Source organism: Eutrigla gurnardus, assembly GCF_963514095.1.
Source record: "Eutrigla gurnardus genome assembly, chromosome: 16".
In the NCBI taxonomy this organism is placed as follows: Eukaryota; Metazoa; Chordata; class Actinopteri; order Perciformes; family Triglidae; genus Eutrigla; species Eutrigla gurnardus.
Window position 1 is genome coordinate 19,388,894 of NC_139927.1, and position 23,505 is coordinate 19,412,398.

At 40.9% G+C, this 23,505-nt stretch overlaps 1 protein-coding gene across 4 annotated transcripts in view; it reads left to right on the top strand.

Annotated features, from left to right (window-relative positions):
- The window catches only part of col12a1b (collagen, type XII, alpha 1b), a 132,396-nt gene that overhangs the window by 42,101 nt on the left and 66,790 nt on the right, over positions 1-23,505 (top strand). For 3 of the 4 annotated variants that reach the window (XM_084030848.1, XM_084030845.1, XM_084030846.1), the window contains exons 23-34: positions 3,196-3,325; positions 4,459-4,604; positions 6,847-6,976; positions 7,221-7,357; positions 10,313-10,442; positions 11,724-11,863; positions 15,470-15,602; positions 15,714-15,731; positions 17,264-17,403; positions 22,441-22,570; positions 22,829-22,968; positions 23,240-23,369. In XM_084030848.1, the coding sequence (XP_083886974.1) occupies positions 3,196-3,325; positions 4,459-4,604; positions 6,847-6,976; positions 7,221-7,357; positions 10,313-10,442; positions 11,724-11,863; positions 15,470-15,602; positions 15,714-15,731; positions 17,264-17,403; positions 22,441-22,570; positions 22,829-22,968; positions 23,240-23,369 (1,504 nt within the window). The remainder of the gene's footprint in view (positions 1-3,195; positions 3,326-4,458; positions 4,605-6,846; positions 6,977-7,220; positions 7,358-10,312; positions 10,443-11,723; positions 11,864-15,469; positions 15,603-15,713; positions 15,732-17,263; positions 17,404-22,440; positions 22,571-22,828; positions 22,969-23,239; positions 23,370-23,505) is intronic. The other variant, XM_084030847.1, reaches the window with a different exon arrangement.

Sequence of the window (23,505 nt, forward strand, 5' to 3'; positions counted from 1 at the left end):
CTCAAAAGCTTTATGTCTACCATGTGTTGGCGCTGGATACGATCCTGAATATCAACTAGCATCTTGTTGGCTGATTAAATCCCTTTGGCTCCCATTAGACCTGGCTTAAACTGTAGCAGATAACTTTTGGTTTGTTTTTATTTGTCAGGTGAGATTTACTACTTCCTGTGAATTTAGATAATGACACGTTGTCAGTCACACAAAAACAGAATAATTGATGCTTATACCCCACCTGTTGTTTAATATTCTCTTCGGTGTTGTCCAATGTGACAAACCCTCACACAACTGGTTAAAAAACAACTTAGGGAAAGGCTGCCAAATGCCCAGGTCTGGCTTTTATTCAAACCGTGGCCCCTCAGGGACCGACATCTCCATCCCAGTTGCTTTGGTGAACCTGCATTCAGTTTACACTTAACCTCCCATCAAGTCCCGTCTTTAAAAACAGAGCACTGGGTCTTTTCCATCCTTTGTGTTTTTATTGGACCATGTCAGATGGAGCCTGTGTGATTAGAACCGGGCTTGTTTCCACTGGGTCCACTTAGTTTAACGTTATAGACCTCACACTGGGCTGAGACGCCTCCCTCTTCTCCCATCTGTTTACATTGGACTGTAGAGCACAGCCCCACATAACAACATGAGATGTATGATATTTACATGCTGGGTATTTAGTGAAGGTCATATTGGCAGTGATTTACAGCCAGTGAGTGAATTCCTACATTCACAGCAGCTAGTAACAAGAAGGGTCAGGGTTGAGGCCATGGCATGCTGCCATGAGGTGAAACACATAATACTGTGAATGTGGAAAATATTTATACATGAGGAAGAGGGAGAGTAGAAATGTGTACAATAAATAGACCCAACGATCTTAAGTGGGTGTTTTCAAGAGTTCAAGGAATTTTGTTGATAACTGAGTAAAAACTTTAATGGAAAAAGCTGGTGGTTTTGCCCAATAATTATCACAAATGTACACCTCAGAGGCGAGTCCCACCAGAAATCTCCCTCTGTTCACTAGATAGTGGACTACATGGTGACTTCACCATTTCTTTAGTGCTTTTGTAAAGTAAAGTGAGAATTATTGTACCTATATAGTCAGGATGGGACTCACTAGATACTTCATTCATGATATGATCTTCTTGAGACATTTTGTGACATACTAAGTACTATGCTAACATATATTGTGATTTATTACATTTTTTTAACAGCAGCAGTTTGTCAACATCTGTTTCATGTAATAAGAGTCTCTTGGTTCATCTCACTGACCAACATTACATCTTTGTTTTGACCTTTTGAACTTCCTGCCAAACCTGCTGATTTTACCCATGACCCTGCCATAAAACGTAGTTAATGTATTGGACTGAAAAAGCAATAGTTACCAAAAGGTTTAACCTGTATTTATGTATTAATAGTTTATGGAATAAGATCAATATATGGCATCCATGTATTGATCTGTTTGGTTGCAATTTGTCATTAAAAGAAGAAGAAGCAGTCAAATGTTGCGATTGACTTTTCAGCCAAGACAAATCCTACTCCTGCTCTAGGCAAGCAAGTACACAACGTACTACATGGAAGAGTACTAACAGACACGGCGTTTGACACAAGTCTTTTAATTAACGACTTTTTAATTTACTGCTGCTTTAAATTTTTAAACCGAGTGACCAATTACATTTACGTAAATACTACTTTTTCTAATGCTTTCAAATGCACTGCATAACATACAAAAACCCTGTAATAGAAGGCGTAGGCATCAGGGCATCAAACTAAAGTGTAAACAGATTTACCTGAAACATGCAGACATCACCATTCCCGGTCTTAAAATCTGTGGAATGATTTGATTGATTTACTGAATGATGTTATCTTCAAGTCTACTCTTGCAAGCACGCTACAAACAATTGTTTCCTTATTGACTCAGTTCTGTTTGTAATTGAGTTCTTAATAGATGGTTTTCTGCAAACAAATGACACATAAGAAGAATATTTCAAGCTGGAATCAACTTGTTATTAGAATTTCTGTCAGTATCTTGATTCAACAAAGATTACGCTCCACTAAGATCAAGAACTGAGGTTGATTTTAGAAAATATTTTGAAGTAAGTTGATTTGCTTTGGATTCGGTTGAATCTAATTAGTAACAGACATAACTAACCTGATAAGAGCCTGCTGCTTCTTGGTTTTCGTCATACTCCTCTGGGTTCCATTTTCCAGCAGACCAGCACAGGAATGTGACTCTGCTTAGCGGCCAGGTGAACGTTCCCAGCGGCGCATGAACGCAGCACGATAGTTTCTGTTCAGCATACGAGACCTGGCCCAACACCAATCACTGATTGACAGATCCTGATGAAGAAATATCCGACCAGCAATACTCATCCAGCTACCAAAGTTGCATAGTCATTAACTGAAATTCTCTCAGCGCCAGCCAAACTACGTTCCAAGTATTCTGACCCAAAAAGGGCTCAATCCTCTAAATCCTATGGTTTTATGAGAGGATTTTTATTTGTATTTACCTGAATATTTCATTTTTAATCTGCTGCACCTTGATCCTTTTCTTTTAAATTCAGTAAGGCTGGGCATTGTTACTGATGTCAGTTACAAAAAAAACCTAAAAAAAACGTTTAGGTAAAAATTCCCCACTTTGATAGCATACTTTGTAGTACACGTATGCATTTTTCTTATAAACTCTTAAAAAATATTAATTCACAGAAGGAAAAGATTCTCAAATGTTGAACGTCGCCCAAACACAAGCAGCAGTCCAGAGGAATTTCTGACTAGGACTCAAGACAATCTGGCAAGGAAGTCAGGGGAAGTCAGACGCAGGGAAGTCAAGACACCTGAAACAAGAGGAAACGTTGCTGGGGCAGGAACTTACAAAATAAAACAGGAAACGGAAACAAGAACGCAAATAACCAAATAATATAATAACAGAACTTAACAAGCAGACATGACAGTACAGCAGTCCCTGGGTGTTTTCTGACCCGTCCACCACACAGACCTGCTCACTACCTGGACTTCTACGGACTCATTTCAAATAAATTTGTGGTCCGTCTAGCAAACGTTGTCCACCACGAAGCTTCCGATTGGAAGAAGACTCGCTCTACCTCTGAGCCATAGCCGTCACAAATGATACCATTTTAGATTGACACCCTAAAAGCTAAGTTAAAGTGGGTGAATCTACAGTAATAACCAGTTTCTTTTTCATTTCAGCTGCTGGTCGACGGGTTGGTGAACACTGCGGTGCTGGAAGACCTCATCCCTCTGACGGAGTACCTCGTCAATGTCTACTCCGTGGTCGGCGAGGAGAGCAGCGAGCCTCTGAAGGGCACTGAGACCACCTGTAAGTGTTTCCTCTTTTTTCTCCTTCAACACTTCATGTTCAGCAACCACGCTTTTCCCAAAACACTGACTGCCCCTTGGAGGCGACGGACGTGATCAAAGAGGAGCTTAAAGACGCATATCGTCACCGCTCTGTTGTGGGAAAACGATTTTTGTTTTCTTCTGTAGGGTTTATGAGGTAAACAACTTGATTTCTCTGCTCATTATCCTTTTTCACGTGTTTACTCGTTTTTTTTTTTCTTCCTGCAAATCCGCTCCCTGTTTATACAACATATATATTTAGCTGCTGATCTGAGGCGGGAAACTGTTCAACACAAACACAATGTCCCGTGATGCAGTGGCGTGAGCTGATGGTAAACAGTGGTTGGCGAAGTGGGAATCACTAATCTCCAATAAACTGACAGCGTGTTAATTGCACAGCTCTCACTGCTTTCATAAGGCCTTTAATGTTTGCTTTATTTATTCTCAAATGTGCAACTGATTTTTACAATGAGCTGTTTCTCACTGTCATAAAACAATAAGTTATTGTTCTTAGATGGCACAAGCAGGCGTTGCATCGCTGTGGCCTCATTTACTGTCATTTTCATTTTAAACTAACACTCAGTTCGGTCATAATGTCCTCCCACAGGACAGTCTGGACTCTGTCAGTGTGACACAAGCATAAAGTCTCTAAAGGCAAGAGGCACCTCGAACAGTCAAGAGACTTATTGTGCAAACCTTCACTATTAAAAAGCCAACACATTTTCTGTGTTAAAACTAATGTTTATGGGTGCAGTGTTCCCAACAATCAGTCTAACAAAAAGCCTTTCAAATATTTTAAGAATGCTTATACCCTAGAAGTTGGAGTTTATTTATGTGACCAAATGCCTCTCACATTAACATCATGCAGATCAGGATATTAGAACCAACATCCAAAATATGCAGTTTCTGGGTCCAACGTCTGCTAGCTTAGCTGTCACTGTACGCTGACTACATGGATGGATCCACAGAAAATCCAGTGGCTCTCAGTCTTCTTCAGATACTTCAAATGACATTACATTACATCGCATTTCTCTAATTGAATACAGACCAAAAGATATTAAACGGAACAACTGAATGATTCCTCCCTCTGATCGTGTGCTGTTGTCCCGTCAGTGCCGCTGCCAGCAGTGCAGAACATGAATGTTTATGATGAGACCTTGAGCACCATGATGGTGAGATGGGGCGAGGCAGACGGAGCCACCGGCTACATGCTGCTGTACAAATCCATCAACGCCACGGAGCCTCAGCTGGAGAATGAGGTAAAGTAACGCCACCTTCAGTTGTCTGGTTTTTGTCCTAACCACGAAATACAGCTTGTAGATCAATTTAGCTAGAAAATACAAAAAAAAAAAAAAAGAAACCTGTTATATGTGAAGGGTGTATAGCTGAATCACAGCCTAATGAAAGAAGTCAGGTGGTTCTGCAGCTGATAGATGTGTATCTCTTCCTGGCGGCAGCAGGGTGAACAGGCTGTGGCTGGATGGGTTTTGCCTTTTAATATCCTTTGGGCTCTGCGTAGGCACCTCATGTCACCAATATGACTGTGTGCTCAGTAGATGCGTACCAATGATGTTCCGGGCGGTATGAATCCCCCGCTGTAGAGCCCTCCTGTTAACAAGAACAGGGTTTGTGTCCACATAGCACCTTTTTCTGACTGCGTCTTTCTTCAGTTGTTCCCAATGAGGAGAGAGCGTTAAGCAGCTGCCTCCTTGAAGGAGCGCTGCACCCGCCGTCTTTTTGCCGTGCCCTCTCTTGAGTGCTTCAATCTGAAAAGCTCTGAACTTTTGAGAACAGCACTGGTGAGATAAGTGTAGGAAATGGAGAAAAGCTTGTTTTGATTGTGTCTGTCGGAGAGGCACTATCATAACAAAGGCTGAACAGCCCATTAGCGGGAGCAGATCTGCCAGACACTGAATGTTTATGGAGAGTTGTGTGCTTTCATCGGCCTACACGCTGTCTCTGACTGATCGCCCGCCTCGCTCTAACGATACGGATGTCAGATTGAACTGTGACAAGCTCGTCCATACAAAGTATGACACAATCATCCAACGGAGCTCATGAGAAACAATAAATGATAGTAGCCCGGATAGATAATAATAGGAATGGGCCATGCCAGTCTATCATACAACAGTGATTAGAGTGGTGATATATTGATAAGATATAGTGCCCTGTGGTGGCTTTTCTTTTCTGCCAGATAAAGGCACTGTGTGGACACAGACTCTCAGGGTGGTGGTAGAACCAACATAGTAGAGGAGGAGGGACCTCTGCTAACTAAGACCAGCATGACGGGGCCAATACACTACACTACAACACCTAGAACACAAACCCATTGAGTGGACTACTGCTACCTTACTGCCTCCAGAAGGCGACACGATGAGCGCCTCATTGACCTGGAGAACAGGAAGTGGACTTAGCGACGCAGCTTTAGCAGACCTACAGAAAGTAAAGCGGGCAGACACGCTGGGTAATGGGAAGGATTAGCTCATGGAGCATGAAGTCATTGGGATGATATAAAGTGAACAGATGCTGAATGGGTGGCGTTAACATACATGTGCGATTATACAGCCAAGGGATGATTTAATGTCCACTGAAGCGGTCTTTACTGGAAACTATGCAGCTGAAGTGTGAATCAGGACCTCAACATTTAAGTGCTTCATGAATCAACAGGAAATACTCATAAAATGATTTGAACAGTAGACAATCATTTTAAACTACAATGGCCAAAAGTATGTGGACAACGAAACAACCCAAAACTATTAACATTAATGTGCAGCTATAAAAGGCCTCCACACTTCTGGTTTCAATCTTGGTGTCTGCTGTATTTTGATAAACATTTTTTAATTCTCGAGTTAAATTTCACATCAAATCTGTGTAACAAACGCTATCAACCCCAAAATGGCTGCACAAGATTATGAGACACATTGTAGAATGGGCCGTGATACACTTCCCTCCTAAGGTTCTAAGCTTTGTAGACTTTTCACACTTTATTTTAATTCATTAAGGTTCATTTTGATTTTTGATTGAACTTGACACACACTACTGAGCTGCTTCTTAAATTAACCGTTGGGTTCCCAGCTTTCAGAAGATGTTCATCTACTAAATGGTAAATGGACCTGCATTTATATAGCGTTTTACATTCAGTTGAATACTACATACTATTGATTTGCTATCTCCCTTCCACTGGCCTAAAAATACCAAAATGCCTCTATGGTAAAGTAGAATTGTCAAGACAAATGAGAGCGAAGATTTTCATTGCCAACAATTGCTTCTCTGTAATTGTTGGGAACATGATTAGACTTAAGCACTTGAACTTATATTGTATGTCGGGATGGGACCATATAGGATTTTATTGCAGCTCACAATAAAGAGTGAATTGAAAAAGCTGTTTATCTTGCTCTCATGGTAGAGAAGTGAAACACATGCACACTGGCGTGGAGCTTTTTTTCACAAGTCTGTGGTGATGAGAGTCTGGGTTCACCACCATGTTCCTACCATGTGTAGGTCCGTGTCGGAGGGGGTGTAACCAACGTCCAGCTGGTGGAGCTCATACCCAACACGGCGTACAGAATCACACTTTACGCCCTGCATGGAGAGGCCGCCAGCGACCCTCTGGAGGGGACAGGAGTCACCTGTAAGTAATGTTGAACTCGTTCTTTAGATGGGTTTTGGCTCTGAAAACAGAAATAATCTGGCTGAATTTAATTTAACATGCAAAGAAGAATGTGAATGTGAAACAAAATGTGCATGACGCTGTGTCGCAAAAGCCTGTCAGCATTGAGCGTCTCCTCCTGTCGTCACTGACCTGTCCTGATGTTACTTGTTTTTATACTGTAGTCAGGTTGGTTTCTAAATGTCCACACCCTGTCCCCCGTCAGTGCCCATGCCTCCTGCTGGCGTCCTGAGAGTCACTGATGTCACTCACAGCACCATGAAGCTCAACTGGGACGCTGCTCCCGGAGCCGTGCGCAAGTACATGGTCACCTACAAACCAGAGGACGGAGATCTGAAGGAGGTAAGACTGAGATTCTGCCTTTCCTTCAGTTTAAGACACAAAGAAAATGCACCAAAATCACCCAGACTAAAGGTTAAAAAACAATCTGACAAGTTGTTATGTATCTGTGTCTTTTCATGAAGAAAAAACAATGTTGGAATACAAAAATCAAATGAACAATTGTCAGTTTAGCTTTAAAAGCACACTAGGGAAAGATGTGAAATGATAGGGTCAATTCATTGATTAGTCGGTTGGCTTGAGTTCTGAGAATGATGGGAAAAAAATCAACACAGTAGTTGCTGGGGAAAATAATTGTCAGTTGCAGATAAATTGGTGAGTATAACTATAAAAAATGTACATGTGTTTAGGTAATGTGGGCAAGCAGCTTCAATACATCAGTCCAACCAACTTAAACTTCTACATTTGTTGGAAAGTTTTTAATTTGCAGCTCTGTGCAACACAAATCTGTAAATACATGCTTTGATTATGCTTTACTTGCATGATTTAGTCTGATTCCACTAAAATCCGACCTGATGACAAACAATCAACTGGTGGGGCTTCCCATATCAGTAGCATAACGCTACCCTGCAGCAAGGGGTATCAGAAGAGGAGAAGACTGTTAATGTCCCAGAAACAAACAGGGTTTGCAGTAGATGACCCAGAAACAAACAGGGTTTTGCCACAGAATCCTGACACTGTTCCTTCCAATTATCATAGAGAGTACAAACCAAGACATTGATCAACTAAGTTTCAGTTTCAGTCAGACTCATTTTCATATATTTCTAGATAGGTGATTACTAAATGAAGCGGGTGTAGAGTTAAGTTCTAAGCTGTTTTAAGTCCTGGAAAACACGGGGTGTTTAATCAATACCAGGAGAGGAAGTATGAAGACTTCACAGGCTCCATATTGGCATCATATGACCCTCCATTTGCTTTGCAAATCATCTAGTTTCTGGGGTTAGTAAAGATGGTCAGACTTGCATTAAAATCTTGAACGAAGATTATGTTTGTTTTGGAATCCGTAAATCCCGAGGAGCTCAGCACAAACAGTCTAAATCGGTTTCATGTGTGTAGGATGTGTGGCTGTGACCTTTCCTAATGGAAGGTCTCACACGTTGCTCTCTCGCAGCAAAACGCCTGCAAGACTTGTTTGAAAATATCCGTATTGTTTGTAAGGTCGTTCAAAGGTGCCTTTAAACAGTAAAAACTCCCAGAGAGCTTTGTGAAGCTTTGTGAAGCTTGACTCGGCGGCGATGTCTTCGTTCTGGGAAAGAGACCAAGGCCTGAGCAAGTCACGAGTTACAGCCGGCCTCTCAGTTGGCCCGGCTTTTTGAGAAAAGCAGTCTAATGGCAGAAGAACGCTGGCTCGGCCAGCCAGCCTGGACCGCCCCAGCACCACTCCGTCCTCATAACTTCTCACTTGGATGTCAGACTAACAGTCTGGGGTGAATCGGCAGCGGAAGGTGCCGTCGGTGGACACCCTCGAGACGTTTCCAAAAAGCTCTGATGGATGACACACAGCAGCTCAGCTCCTCTTAAGGATTGCTGCTGTAGACTGTGACTATAGAACGTTGGATTAATGCCCGCTGACTCCTTTTTCTCTCCTGCTGCTTACTTCACTAAGCTCTCCCCTGGAATGGAAAACTCAGAGGAGACGCGACTCAGCGTTTCATACTCCACAGCTTTGTCTTGATATTCTCTAACCTTACAAGCATATATTTTATTTATCTCTAGCTGCTTATCTTGGGGAATATATTAGATTCACATAAACATTTTCTTTCAAAACGCCTATCTTGAGTCGAGCTGCTGATTTATAACGAATAGAAACGTTATTAGCAATACACAGGCATTTTTATGTTCATATCCTTCTTCTACATTGTCAATTTATTTTCTGTACCTCAAGATTCCAATCACTTGCTTTCGCCAAGAGACATTTAGCAAGTTTTTGCTTTATTTAATGAGAATAATCCCACTGAGATTTTTAATCTCTTTAAGAACAAACAGCACATTGCAGTACAGTTGTCACAAATTATCCTTAATCCCGTTAAGATCTTGCATATTTATATTCATAATCTAGTGTGAAATGTCAACACCTTGACTAAAAACGGAGCAGGTTCCAGGAATGACAGGCATGAAGCGTTGGCCAACAAATGCCTGTATGAATATTAGGGGTGGGACGATACGGGTAACTCACGATTCGATACTGTGGCGATATTTGGCCCACGATAACGATGATATCACGATACACGATATCTGCGATATTCGATATATTGCAAGGCATTTCATCAACGATATATCACGATATGTGACTGAAAAAAATATGCATAAAAATAAATTCCAAAACTTCGTACAATGTACAAATGAATAAACACTGTCCAGCTGGACACATTAAAGTGCATGAACATTAATAACATGTCTTATGTAAACCAGGACAGTGCTTTCTGATACTGAAAAGTCAGTAGCAACTTGTTTTATGTAAACTTGGGCCCGTTTTAGTTTAACAATAGCTAAACAAGATAAGAATAACATCAGAATTAAATGAAATATTGGGCACATTTCAGTATGCAACCAATTATGTGCAGAGTTATGTTCACCCATCCAGTACCTGGGAAGTCGGGCCTCATGCCCACACGGCTCCGCGGATCCACACATGCGGACCCTCCGGCGGACGGTAAACATGCGCCGCCCGGAATCCTGCCCGTAAATAGGCAATCAAACTCATGCCTCAAGGCTGTGTGAAACCCGCTTGGAGCTCAGACCGACCCCCGGGCAGCGGGCGGCCCCCGCGGATCCGCTCCGGAGAACCGTAAACTCTTAGACGCACCGACGGGAGTCTAAAAAAACCCGTAGACCCAAAATATCGATATTTGCCGTCAGTGTATCGATTTATTTATTGCGACAGAGAGCACAACAATATATTGCAATATCGATTTTTTTTCCCACCCCTAATGAATATTATTGCATTTTTACTGGCAGGTCGAAGTCAACGGTGACGTCACAACCCTGGACCTTTCCAGACTCATCTCCCAGACAGAGTACGATGTGGCTGTGACCCCGGTCTACGATGAGGGACCTGGATCCACCATGCTCGGGAACGGTGTCACAGGTCTGAATCTGCTTTTATTCATCCAGCCAGGCCTTATTACTTCACACCGTTTTTCATTTTAAGCAACTTCCTCTTCCACAGTCACACCTCATTGTTACTTTTTCCATCAGGTTGAGTGCATGCTTTCATTTTCAGTAATGACTACATTAATACAGGTGTCTAAATCTAGATCTAGATCCATTGACCTCCATTATATTGAAGTGACATTACACGTTTTAGGAGATTACATGAAAACATGGCGACAAGGGAGAATATCTGTATGGCTGGATACCACCAGTGATCATTGAGAAAATACTGTAAACCAACCCCGTAACTATGTCAACCATGACTACGCTGAGAAGCCCTCTCCAGTGAACAGTACAACATGTACAGCGTGTGTGATGGTGATGAGATCTGTTAATTAAATTACACTCTATTTTCTCTTCACTTCCCCTCCTGGACTGAAAACAGCTTCCAGAGAGGCTGGGCTCACTCTGCATGCGGTCATTTACTGCATTGGCTCTGCTTATCGTTAATCCCTGTTGAGCTGAAGGAGAAAAAAACACACACACACACATTGTTGTAGTTCTTTACTTCTGAGGACCTCCACGAGAGAATAGATTGTGTAACTCCTAACTCGGTTGGCCTAGATCCAGATCTGTGAATGCCTGTCAGCATCTCATATTTGTTCAGTGATTCAGAGATTTCCTTTTTTGAATCAGGGATGGAGAAAAAATCAATGAATTTGATGTTTGAAGGCAGGTTTAAGAGCAGGGCAGTCCTCCTAACTACATAGCTAGCTACATTCATGAGAGAAAGCAGCAGAAAATGTCAGCTTGACCCAGCTGTTCAGGCTGTTGTAAGTCAAATTATATAAATAGTGACCATCTAACTGACACATTTCCTAGATTAAGTGCATTTCTTCCAAACGTTCATGTTTATAAAAATAAACAAAAACAACATAGGCAGGACTGATTTGCTGCTTTGGGTCACAACATTGTGATTCAGTCTGATTTTTAGGATAGGCTAACTTTCAACCTAAACCAACCAAGTCAAGAACTGGCCCAAATAATACAAAATGTCCTCACTGTCAAGGTCTTAAACCTGGTCCTCCTAAAAGTAGTAGTATAAGAACACACACACACATACACACAATATACATGTAATTGGCCCACGCGGTGCGTTCAGCTACACACTGGAGGCGACGGTAAATAGCCTTCATATGATGTTGCCTCATCTCTCAGCCCTTCTCGTAATCACCAACACATCCTTCCTCCCTCTCGTCTCTCTTTGTGTGAACAGATGTTGTTCCTGCCCCCAAGAACCTGCAGTTCTCTGAGGTGACCCAGAACTCATTCAGAGCCACCTGGGAGCACGGGGCCCCGGACGTGGACCTCTACCGCATCAGCTGGACCAAGAAGGGGGAGCAGAACACCCTATTTGTAAGTCAGTTAGCCAGAATGGGACGGGCCTTCTTCAATATTGTTTTTCACATTCAGTCTGAATTCAAGTTTGGCATTTTGAGTGTTTTAGTCCTTTTGGTGTTTTATTCCCAACATACAGCTTAATTGTTGTGTTTTAGGTTGATTTTCATTTCTCACTCTGTTACTGTGTTCAACTATCAGTAATCCATCACAGTAAACATTCTTCACAGACGTCCTCACAACTACACAGCTCCGTCATAACACTCAGGTTGGCTATTGAATTACAAAGCCAACGCTTTACAATGACTTTCCTGTTGATCTGCTTATTGTTCAGTTTTCAGTTTGGATTTTTCAGCAACATATCATCACGTTCTATTATTAACTCTTGAATATGGCATGGCAAGAAGTAAAAGATTATTGTTTATTGTGAAAGGTTCTCCGAAAGCTTTTAGTCATTCATTCTGCTAACAATATTATGATTTTAAAACATAGTTGTAAACATGCAATACTAAAGTCCATTTAGTCCCAATAAAAAGGAAGTTAAAGTGACTTAAGCTACTGTGAGTATTCCCCAGCGACAGAATATTTGAGCGGCGTTTAAAAGAGGGATTTAAATCAAATGTGTTGCATTTGATTGGACCACTAGGAAGTGGGCAGACTTAGAGTGAAGTGTTATATGGAGCTACACAGGACTATTGCTCCACACTCACCTCTCTTATCACTGAAAGCAGCAGATTGATGGATGGATGGCATGATGTTATTGGTTGACATGGTACTAGCTTATGTAAGAACTCGTCATATTTTGTCTTACAGGAAGAAAAGATGACGAGATTTTTATGTAAAAATATAAATATATAATTCTTTTACATATATTGTTAAACAGGTGACTGGGGATGTGATTTAAAAGGGAGTTTAAGCCTTTTAAGCTTAAATTATGCTACTACAAAAATGCACATTATTGAAGGGTGTAATTAAGCCGTAAACGTTAAGGCGAATGTCTCTGATCGGCCCATGTGCTCAGCTTTCAGAGAAGCTAGATTCCGCCCAGTGGCGCCGCAGGATCCAATTTCAATGTACGCACAGAAACGGCAAATACAACAACAAATGGAAAAATACTTTTTTGAGACAAAATCATATGTTTTCAGTATCAGTGAAATCAATAGCGTATATCATGGTGATAGGCCCCGGTGGAAATATTTTTTTGTGCCCTCCATCCCCGCCCTAAACACAAGCGCACGCTTGTGAGCACTCCACGCACGCACACACACGCTCGGACACACACGCACAGTACGGTATGATAACTCTCCCGGCCCGGGGAGAGAGACATGCATCGGCTCGTCCCACAGTGCTCAGCAGCAGAGAGGTGACGAGACTAGAGCCGAGCTGTATTGTGTAGTGGAGAGGGGCCAACACACGCTATGTGCAATTTTGCACACACGTGCGATCGTCCTCTCAAATGCGGCTGCGTCTCTCCAGGTCACTGTGTGAGAGAAAGAAAAGCTCTGACTTGCTTGGGCAGACGTTGTTTGGTGTCACCCGCTGATTTGCATAATTTAAATATCTAGCCCGCTGAAAAAAAAGAAAGAAAGTGCTTTAATTTTTTTTTTCACCTTCAAAATTGAATTTGTGAATTAAAATCCCAGTCAGTGTTTTTTAGAGTTAATTTCCCACAAGCAGAACGTTTCCTGCATGTGTGAATGAGAGCACGTATCCAGATTCAGGGACGTTTGTACTGCCAACTTCTTACTTTAAAACTTGATCGGAACATTTCAGGGAAAAAGCAAGCATCCGTTGTCCATCACCTTGCTCAATCATCTTCTTCTGCTGTTAAGTTTAATGGAGGTTTCCATTCATAATTGTTTCATCCCTTGCCCCATCTAAGGTGGACAAAAACTTGTGTCCAGATTGTATGCATATTTATTTAGTTCACTCTACTTTTCTCTTTTGTGACTTTACTTTTCTCTTCAGCAGCTGGAAAAACACTCCAGCCAAGTACTTCCTCTTGAAATATGTAAATGAGCTAAGCTTGGACAGCACCGTCTGTCTGCATTGACACTAAACATCTGTTTTGAGTTGAGTCAACCAATGGTGAAAGTTTTCTCTCAGTATTTCCTTCCCCTGACTAAACCTGCAGCAGCACGGCTCTGATTTCTGGTTGAGAGCATTGAAGCTCACCTGAAGGTGCCGCTCCGACTTCCTGTCCTATTCCAGATTAAAACCCTCCAACTTGTTGTAACAGTCGAGCTCTCCAACATTTAGACGGAAGCAATAATGTGGAAAAGGATATGCTCTTGTTCGCATGAAACGGTCAAATAGTAGAACTGCTTTTTAATATTTCTCCTACTACTAAAGTAAAAAAGGTCACAAGAATGAACCGTTGTGGTTTCACAGACTTCAACTGACATGCCTCACAAAACTCAGTTATTGTGTTCGCCAAGACTTGAGTAAAGAAATCCTCTTTAGCTGCAGCAACAATAATGCTCTCTTTGTTTTCTCCTTGTTATATTTTGGCCCACCACATTTGTTTTCAGGCCCACTTTTTGCCTCCCCACCCAGCATTCACTTCAGCACAAACATGTGTGAATGAAACCCACACCAGGTCAATTCAGCTCCAAATTCCAACTCATTAGAATTTCTTTATTTGCCAATGGAAACCCTGCAAAATACTTATTGTCTCAGATGCACTGCTGGAGGAGATTTATTGTCCTCACGTATCAGTCTATTTCAATTAAGCGCTGCTTGTCTTTTTAAAAACAATAGCACTGTTGTTTCAGTAGGTAGTTAGCATTCATTAATTTAACAGAAAATACACACAAATCAATGTCGCACTCACAACCGTTTTGTTTCTATGCCTTCAACACCTCCAATAAAAAGCTTGTAGCTGGCTGTTTCATAGCTTACCACCCAAAACATTAATTACAGCTCTTAATGAGCTTGGTGTAGTTGCTTCTGGACATAGTTCTTTCTCTACTTCTTGCTATATTCCTAAAATGGCAAAACAATCTTCTTTTCTTCCAAGTAAGCGAATGCATGACCTCCAAACCCAACCTGATCTTGAGTTAACCTGAGAGAGTGTTTACTCTGATTCTTACAGTCGTTCGTTAACTCTTTTCTCGTTTGTTTTCTTCTTTGAATCAAACATGTTTTGGGTCTCTTTCTTTGTCCTTTTACATGCAGATTGTCATTAAATCACGACTTGCTAAATAATTCTAGTTCACTGAGGCCTGTTGTGTTTCCTCTTGGGCGCCTTTCTACTACGTCATGTGGTTAGTTTTTATGATAGCCTCAAGTTAACCTGTGGTAGACTGTGATAGACAGATGAGTCATTCATGTACTTTTGGAAACACTTTCCAATAACTGCTTCTCAGCGGGCACCAACATGAAGCCAATGCTGAAGTGCCCTAGGTAAAATCAAATGAGAAGTAGGATGACTTTCTCATAGACTCCTAAGTAAACATTTAGTTTACAATCAATAACCAACATGGTGATGGACAAAAAACAAGATGGCGACAGCCTAAATACCGAACTCGAGGCTCGAGGTCCATTAACCAATGGGTGACATCACGGTGACCACGCCCACTTTAATATACATTGTTTTCTTTCTTGCTCTATCTCCATCACCAGGCCATCCTGAATAATGACGACACCACCCACGTCCTGCCGAACTTGGACCCCGACACTGAATACTCAGTCACCGTCACAGCCATCTACCCAGACGAGTCAGAGAGCGAGGACCTGATGGGAAGCGAGCGCACACGTAAGTCACGATGTTGCCCTACCGGCTGCCACGAAAAACACCATTTTACACTCACAAATTTAACTGACTTCCAAATAATAACGTTGTTGTTTTCTCAACGTCTCTCTTTAGTGATAAAGTCTCCAGATGGTATGTCATATGAGAAGGACAGGTTCTTTTTCATTGCAATGTCCATGTTTTTGTGTGGGATGGTAATGTGGACCAGAAGGGACAGTGCTGACTGAAGCACTTGCATTTCAGCGCTTCACTGCGTTCACAAGACCAGCAACTCAGTCAATGGATGGTTGCTGATTTTCTGCAACCAACAAAAGTTTCTCAACGGCTCACTTTTTATCTGTTAATCATTTTGTTGCTTCAGAAAAGCTAAACAACCTCTGCAAACCAGGTGGCAAGTGAGCTACTGCAGCCATGTTATCTCTACAAAACGAATTCTGATCCCAAAAACGTTAAGTAATGTTGTAACATAACATTTGACAAACTAAAGCAGCTATCCAAACAGTTGTATGAAGCTGCTCAAACTATTTCACTGTATATATTTTGGACTTCAAAATTCTTATCTTAAAACATCTTGCTTCTCTCTCAACCATGTTGCACAGACAAACAGCATTTAATCTATAGCTGGATATTTAATCAAAAAAAGTGATGTTTGTTCCTTGAAAATACATATAATAAATAAATCCCAGATCTCTCAGTAGAAGTTGCAGTAAATTGTGATGTGAACGTAGATTGAGAGCTTTAAATGCAACCATCCTCCACAGACCTCCATCAGTGTGAATGACCATCAATCATTTTGTTGTTGCTCCCCATCCTTCACCATCTTGTCATCATAACATATCTGCCGTCACACTTTTCATCCATCTCATGTCATCCTTCATCAGTCATCACATTCACGTTGCATGTTGTTGCATTATTGTACAGTGTTTGTCCTGTGGGCATGAGGCTCAGTGAACTTTGAATTCAACAGATAGATTTGAATCAAGACATAAAAAAACAAAATTGGGTATTTCTCAATTTTTTTTATGGTAATTCCAACATTTGAATCAGAGCCTATCCAAATGTATTTGGTACAATACTAAAATTTGCTATAGTGTCCCTTCCGATTTATTTGTTACAATTATGACAATTATTTTAAACCCTCAATTTTGTAGGAGTGGGATTCACTAGATGCCACTGGCCAGACAATACCATATGATCACAATACTTAAGTCACAAGACAATCTTATTGCGATTTTAAAAAACATATTTGGAATTTCTTTTTCACTTCAATCATTTATTATTGCAGCAAAATGTGTTTCTGTCAGTCAAGCAGACACACTCCATCTTTGGTTGTTCCAACAACTACTATTACTACTAGTACTATGTGTTATCCACATATCCCAAATACTGTAACTAGGAAGAACAGCTCAGTGATTATTCATGTTAACAGAATGAACTGTTGAGATAAATGATTTGAATGAGAAGTAACTGACCTCCAGCTTCACACTACTGCCTTCATCCTAATATTGACTCTTACAGCATTTGTGACCTGCAAGATTGTAGGATCATCATCATCACTGCCATCATCACCATCATACTTATCCTCACCGTCATCACCACCATTTCTAATCCAACACAGAATGCACTTTCTGTTTAACTCACTGGATTGATTTGTGTTCTCCCAGTGCCCCCTCAGCCTCCTCGAAACTTGAGGGTTTTCAACGCCACCACAACCTCGCTGGCAGTGAAGTGGGATCCTGCCCCCGGCACTGTTGACAAATACAAGATCACTTACAAGCCCGTCGCTGGAGGAGAGCCTATCTCGGTGAGTCACTGCTCATTTTACAGTTTTTAAAATAACATCACAACATTTTTTGGGGTGTAAACACAGCGCTGTCGTCAGCATACGTAATATCAGAAAAACAGGGAGAGAAAAATCCAAAATGGAACTAATCATTTGGCAATTTATTAGTGAAACATGTTTTAGATGTTTTCAAGTATTCATATAACGACTTTCAAAGACAGGGCTATGTTAATGCAAATACAACGAAAACATGATTTAAAAGTAAAGTTCAGAAGCAAAGTTTAAGAAGATAAGGAGAACTAAGGGGGACGATAACGTAGAAGTCAATGTTCCTCCACTGCCTTCTTTGAGTTAGGTTTTATAAGATTTCATTTTAGATGAATTGGATACACATGTAGTTCATCCATGTCAATTTGTATTTAAAAAGTTTTTTTTTTTTTTTATATTTTTATTTTCAGTAATGTTTCAACCTAAAAATACAATCATGTTTCTTTTTTATCACGTTTGGATTTTGTATGATTATTTAATATAAATGCAAAAGAGCATTGACACGACTTAAGTCTAATCTTCTTTATCTAAATACATTAAGAAATACAAATTGAACTCATATATAATAGAATAAAGTGAAATAAAACCTGACAAATGAATAAAATATTGAATGTGTCATATCACAACTAAAGTTTTCTCAGGACACATCACACACAGGACTAGAGCACGCTCATGATCATAACCACTTGGCTCTTCGTTTTATCCAGAGACAAAAGCTGGAGCTGCTCCACTGATGTTGAACAATAGAGCAACTGCGATGGCTTCGAAAATGTTGATCTAACTTTTTACACCCGTCAGCTCAACAATTGTTTTGTAACTGTTTTGAGGTTTACCAGAAAACAAAAAGGCACACTTTGTGTGGGATTAGAGGAGGATTAGTAGGACTGAATTCCTTTTCCGGGTGGATTTTACTGATCTGCTCCTCCAAACTAAGGTTTTGTTCGACTCTTTTCGGGGTGCGGTGGTGCTGGCTATGCAGCTTTTGACCTCTGGGAACATCTCCAACAACACATTCAATGACATTCATGGATATCTAAATGAGATGGGGAGCTATAAATCTGTCAGACGAGTATTCAAAACGAGTCTCAGTGCACATATAGAAACTGATCTATTATGATAACTCTAAAGGGAAAGAGGGTAAAAAGATTAAAATGCTGCATCATCCTCATGCCTTTTTATAAAATAGACATGTTTAACTGAACTGTCTGTGCCTCAGTGCTTTTACTAGTGGTAATGTGCACTTGTATGTTTACTTTAATGGCATCAACCTGCCACAGACTGCAAATGAAAATGAGCCTGTACGGCTAAATCTGGCACATTTACGTGTTAATATTTCACTTTTGAGTCAGATGTTGGCAAATAGTTTCTAGATAATGTTTAAAGGAGGATGAAAATAGTTTAAAAGAAGATTAAAAAAGGCAAACTCGACAAACAAATGTGTTCTTTGGAGTAAAATATAAACAATGCCAATTCTGAGTTCATTAAAACATGCATTTAGACAATACTAATAAAATGTCCTCTGTGTGGTGTTTTCAAATCTGAGTGGGCTTGTTCCCTTTAAATGTTGTTTCCTTCAAATTGAAGCATATAGCGTATATTTGTCTTTTTAAGGGAAAGGACAGCATGCCTATGTGAAGAACATTACATCATTTAAACATGTAAATACAGATGCATAAAACAATAACACAGGATTGATGTGGAGATAAAACATTTTACTTGTACCGGTATTAGTCCATGCACATCAGATAATTATTATCATTAACTGTTAAATAATATACCGTATGCGTATAAAAACGTACACTCCCATACAACTAAACTGCACTGACACAGAGTGAAACATGTGGCTAACGATAAAAACAAAAACAAAACGCTACAAAAGTACATATTTCGCCTTAGAAAAAGAGAATTCTTGATTAGGTTAAGTAAAAAAACATTGGTTTGGCTTCAAACAAATTTGAAACAAAACAAAAACTCAACAAAAGAACTTTGTTCACATTGAACACCAACATCAGTCTCCTGGAGAAAGCCCTGGGTTTTTTGACCGGTCCACCACCAGACTTCCTCCCTTACGTGGACTTCTGCAGACTCGTTTCATACTAACTTGTGATACGGCAAGAGAAACTAATCCAGGACAAAATATGTTTTTCTGGAAACATAATTCACAGTTACGTTTCATTGTGTGCAAGCAGAATTTTTTGGGAGACCAGGCTGGATTTCTTCACTCTCATATTGACATAGTTTTCAACCAGCCTACAACAGCAGAATAATATTCCTGAAATTAAGTATGACTTCTGGTTTTGGTGTGACGACCCGAGACCTTCAGTGGCCCAATCTGGATTGGATTTTCACCCACACAAAGAATCACATTTATCTCATTGAAAAACGTGCATTTCTTCTCTTACTCATATGTCTGAGATACTCAAGGCAAAGCACATTTTCCTTCAAAAGAAACTCCCTGGATTGATGCACTGCAATTTGAAATCGATCCACTGTGACTCACAATGCTGATCATAATCATCAAGTCACAGTAGAGATGTTTGACAGGAAAACCTCCAATAAACCAGAGTGTTGCAAAAAAAACCCTGTTGCATTTACAGTAAGAGTTTGATTTCAAATCTGGCGTCTTGAGTTGCACAGAGACACGTTCAGCAAAAACTCCTCCAGCGCTCTACGAGAAAAGTCTCGCCGTCCCGATCTCCTTCGTCATATTTTGACGTTTTATCACAGCGAATGTGAAGTGAGAGGTGTACTGCGTTTAGCCGCCCAGCTCACATTCCTGCACAGTGACTCAACTCACTTGAAAGGAAAGTGTGTGGTCTTTATGAAAAGAATTTCAGTGAGTTACACATTTTTATTGTGTCTCTGGAGATGTTATGACAGTGTGTCAAGGAGGAATAATGTCATGTCTAATGGCGCTCTGATCCCCTCACCACGTCAGATGTGTGTACACCAGAAGACTGAGAGCATCTGGTGGCGTGTTGTCGTCTGCAGGCTCTTTGGTTTTCTCAGTCGTACCAAACCAGACTGTTTATGCAAGGATGAGCTCAGGGTTTCCTCACTGCTCAATATATATATAAAGCAAATATATTGTAAAACTAAATTTTCTGTCCAGTCCTCTGCTGACGCTGTATGCTATGTTGGTATTATACTGTATATAGTGAAATACTACAGTCATCAAGAATGACTGTCACTGCAGAATTAACAGCCTGTTCTGATTAAGTTCCCACACGACGAAACTGCATTGTGAATGACGTCTGCTGTCAATGACCCCTATGAGCCAAGTACTACTGTTGCATTTTTGTTTTGTTTCAATTTCTTTGACATTTTACTAAAACTCACCAAGTAGTTTTATTGTCGAGACCTTACTATGTAGTTCTTTAGTGTTTTTTCTTTTGTTTCTGAGACCTTTCACTCACGAAAAAAAATCTTACCTTGCAAATATAATTGAAAGTGGAGTAAGTTGCATGAGAACCTAATTTTGTTGAAGACAGGGTTGGAGTTAATCACACTGGACACCCACATAGATGAAAATATCAACAGCTAGAAGGGCACTTAGAGAAAGCAGACCTCCGCCAAGTGAGAGTTTGGGTGTGTCCTCCCCGTCATTCAGATCTGCTCCAGCATTTAATGACTTCTTCCTTGGCCATCTCAAACCACTCCACCAAGTTTCATGCAAGTCGGGCCAGTAGTTTTTCTTAACACACACACACACACACACACTCATGTTTATCAATACACAATCATGCTGCCACAAATACTCACTGGAGCACCAAATGTGGATTAATCTGCCGCAGAAAATAGTCCCCAACAAAAGAACTATTTCATTTGTTTGTTTGATTAAAAACTATGTAATGATATGACTTTAGTGATGAACTTACTGTCGAGCAGCTGAGTTACCTCATGATTAAAATATCATCCTGTAAACAAAATGTCAAAAAAACTAAATTTGATGCTGACAAGAGCGCTGGGAAATTAAAAATCCAGCCAAATAGCTAAAATACTGATGTGAATGTGACGTGATGGCCTTCCGTCATTTATCTCTTAGCTACCAGGCAAACTGTTTACACCCACTATGGATGTGTTTACAGCCTCGTATCCATTTCAGGATAAACTGCCGAGTTGTTTGCTCAGGAGTTCCCAAAGGCCTACTTGGATTCCATTCCAGAGAAATACTTTACTTACTCATGCGCAAATAATGTAAATAGCTTGTTGACAATTTGTCCTCAGAAACCGCGGTTCAGTGTCCAAAACATGACACGCTGCGAGTTGTTGCGTTTTAGAGTTTCAGTTTAGTTTCTTGGCGATGACAGCAGGGAGAAGTGATTATGGAGTTAGAGACGTTAAAGGGAAAGTTTGGATGTTTCAAAGTGGGGTTATATGAGGTACTTAGTAGTTGTGTTCTGAGAAGGTAGATTACTGTTTTTGTCAATGGAGTCCTGGCTATTAAGTGGCTATGAAGAGAGAATAGGTAAAGGCTTCGTCTGTTTTCCAAACTCCATCTACTGCAGTAATACGCTGACTATGCAGAAGAACCTCATACAAAACATTGAAACATGATTCCTGCTCTTAATAACTGGATTATAATGATTGAGGAAAGTGTTTATCACTTTAATGTTGTAGCTGGTAAAGGTGGAACTCATTACGTTACAGCTGGGTAGTTTCATTTTTAATAATTCATCATCATTCACGGTCACGCTGATAGTAGTCATCGTATTAAGTAGCACAAAGTAGAGATGGGTGGATGTACTTGGGTTTAATAGAGTATATAAAATATATCAGTCAAAAGATTTCATGTTAGTGGTTACTGCTTTTATTTTAACATTTTTTTGTTTAATCACCCCTCATCTGAGGACACTGACTACTGACCATGACCACATGTGCTGTTACATCACTCACTGCCACAGACGGCTCTACTGGCAGTGACAGTCTTGTTCATGCGTCAGCTGCTAGTCACTCAAGTTAAAAGTGAAGAGAGAAAAATCTCACTGCTGCCATGTTTCCTGTGAACAGACGCAGGTCGGAGGGAAGAAGACCAGCGCGGTCCTTCAGAAGCTGGACCCCAACACTCAGTACTCCGTCAGCGTGGCCGCCGTGTATCCCACCGGCGTCAGCACAGACATCTCTGGCGAAGGACAAACCAGTAAGAGTTGGACGTTACAAAGAGTATCCTTGTCACTGTGCTGCTACTTTCTGCTACCTCTGTATGAGCACTAGTTATACCAGTGGAAAAATACTCCACTGCAAGTCCACTTGAGTCAAAGTATCCATATGAGCTGTACGCACGGCTCCATATTCCAAATACTAATGAAGAAATGTAGTCTTTCTTTTGATTTTACCACCTCTTTTGAATTTTCACGAAACGAGTATACACAATACCGAAATATGTCCTGCTTTATAGAGCCTCTGGGTGGAGTGAGGAACCTGCAGGTGACAAACCCCACCATGACCACCCTGAACGTGGGCTGGGAGCCCGCCGAGGGCCGAGTGAAGGAGTACAAGGTCCTTTATGTTCCTGCCTCCGGAGGAGATGAGAGCATGGTAGGACACCGTCCTGTCGCCTGACACCTGCAGTGTTGAAGCCACATATTCACCTGTGTGTCTGAACACGCCCGGCACTTTCTTTAAGGGCCCGCTCAACTGGAAAAATGTGTTTCACCATGAATGCTATGGAGCCTTTTATTCAGTCCTGCACGTTGATAGCAGCTAATTTAATGTGATTTTCCACAGTGGTTTTCTGCTAGCCTTCCATGTGTGTTTCTCTTTCTTGGTATGAAAGCATCTCATTTGTGTAATTTGTTGTTGATCTCAGGAAACGGTGTCTGCCGGCACATCCAACACAGTTCTGCGAGGCCTGCAGCCCGACACCATCTACACCGTGTCCCTGGTGCCGGTTTATGCTGCTGGAGACGGAAAGATGATGTCGGAGAATGGAAAGACAAGTAAGACTTAACAATCAGGCAATAAGGCAATTTAATGTTTAGAAGATAAGTCCCTTCAGATGCAGCATCTTTTTTTCCATACTAATAAGCATACGTACAACTATTGGTAGGAAAAGCATATTTGCTGATGTTCAGT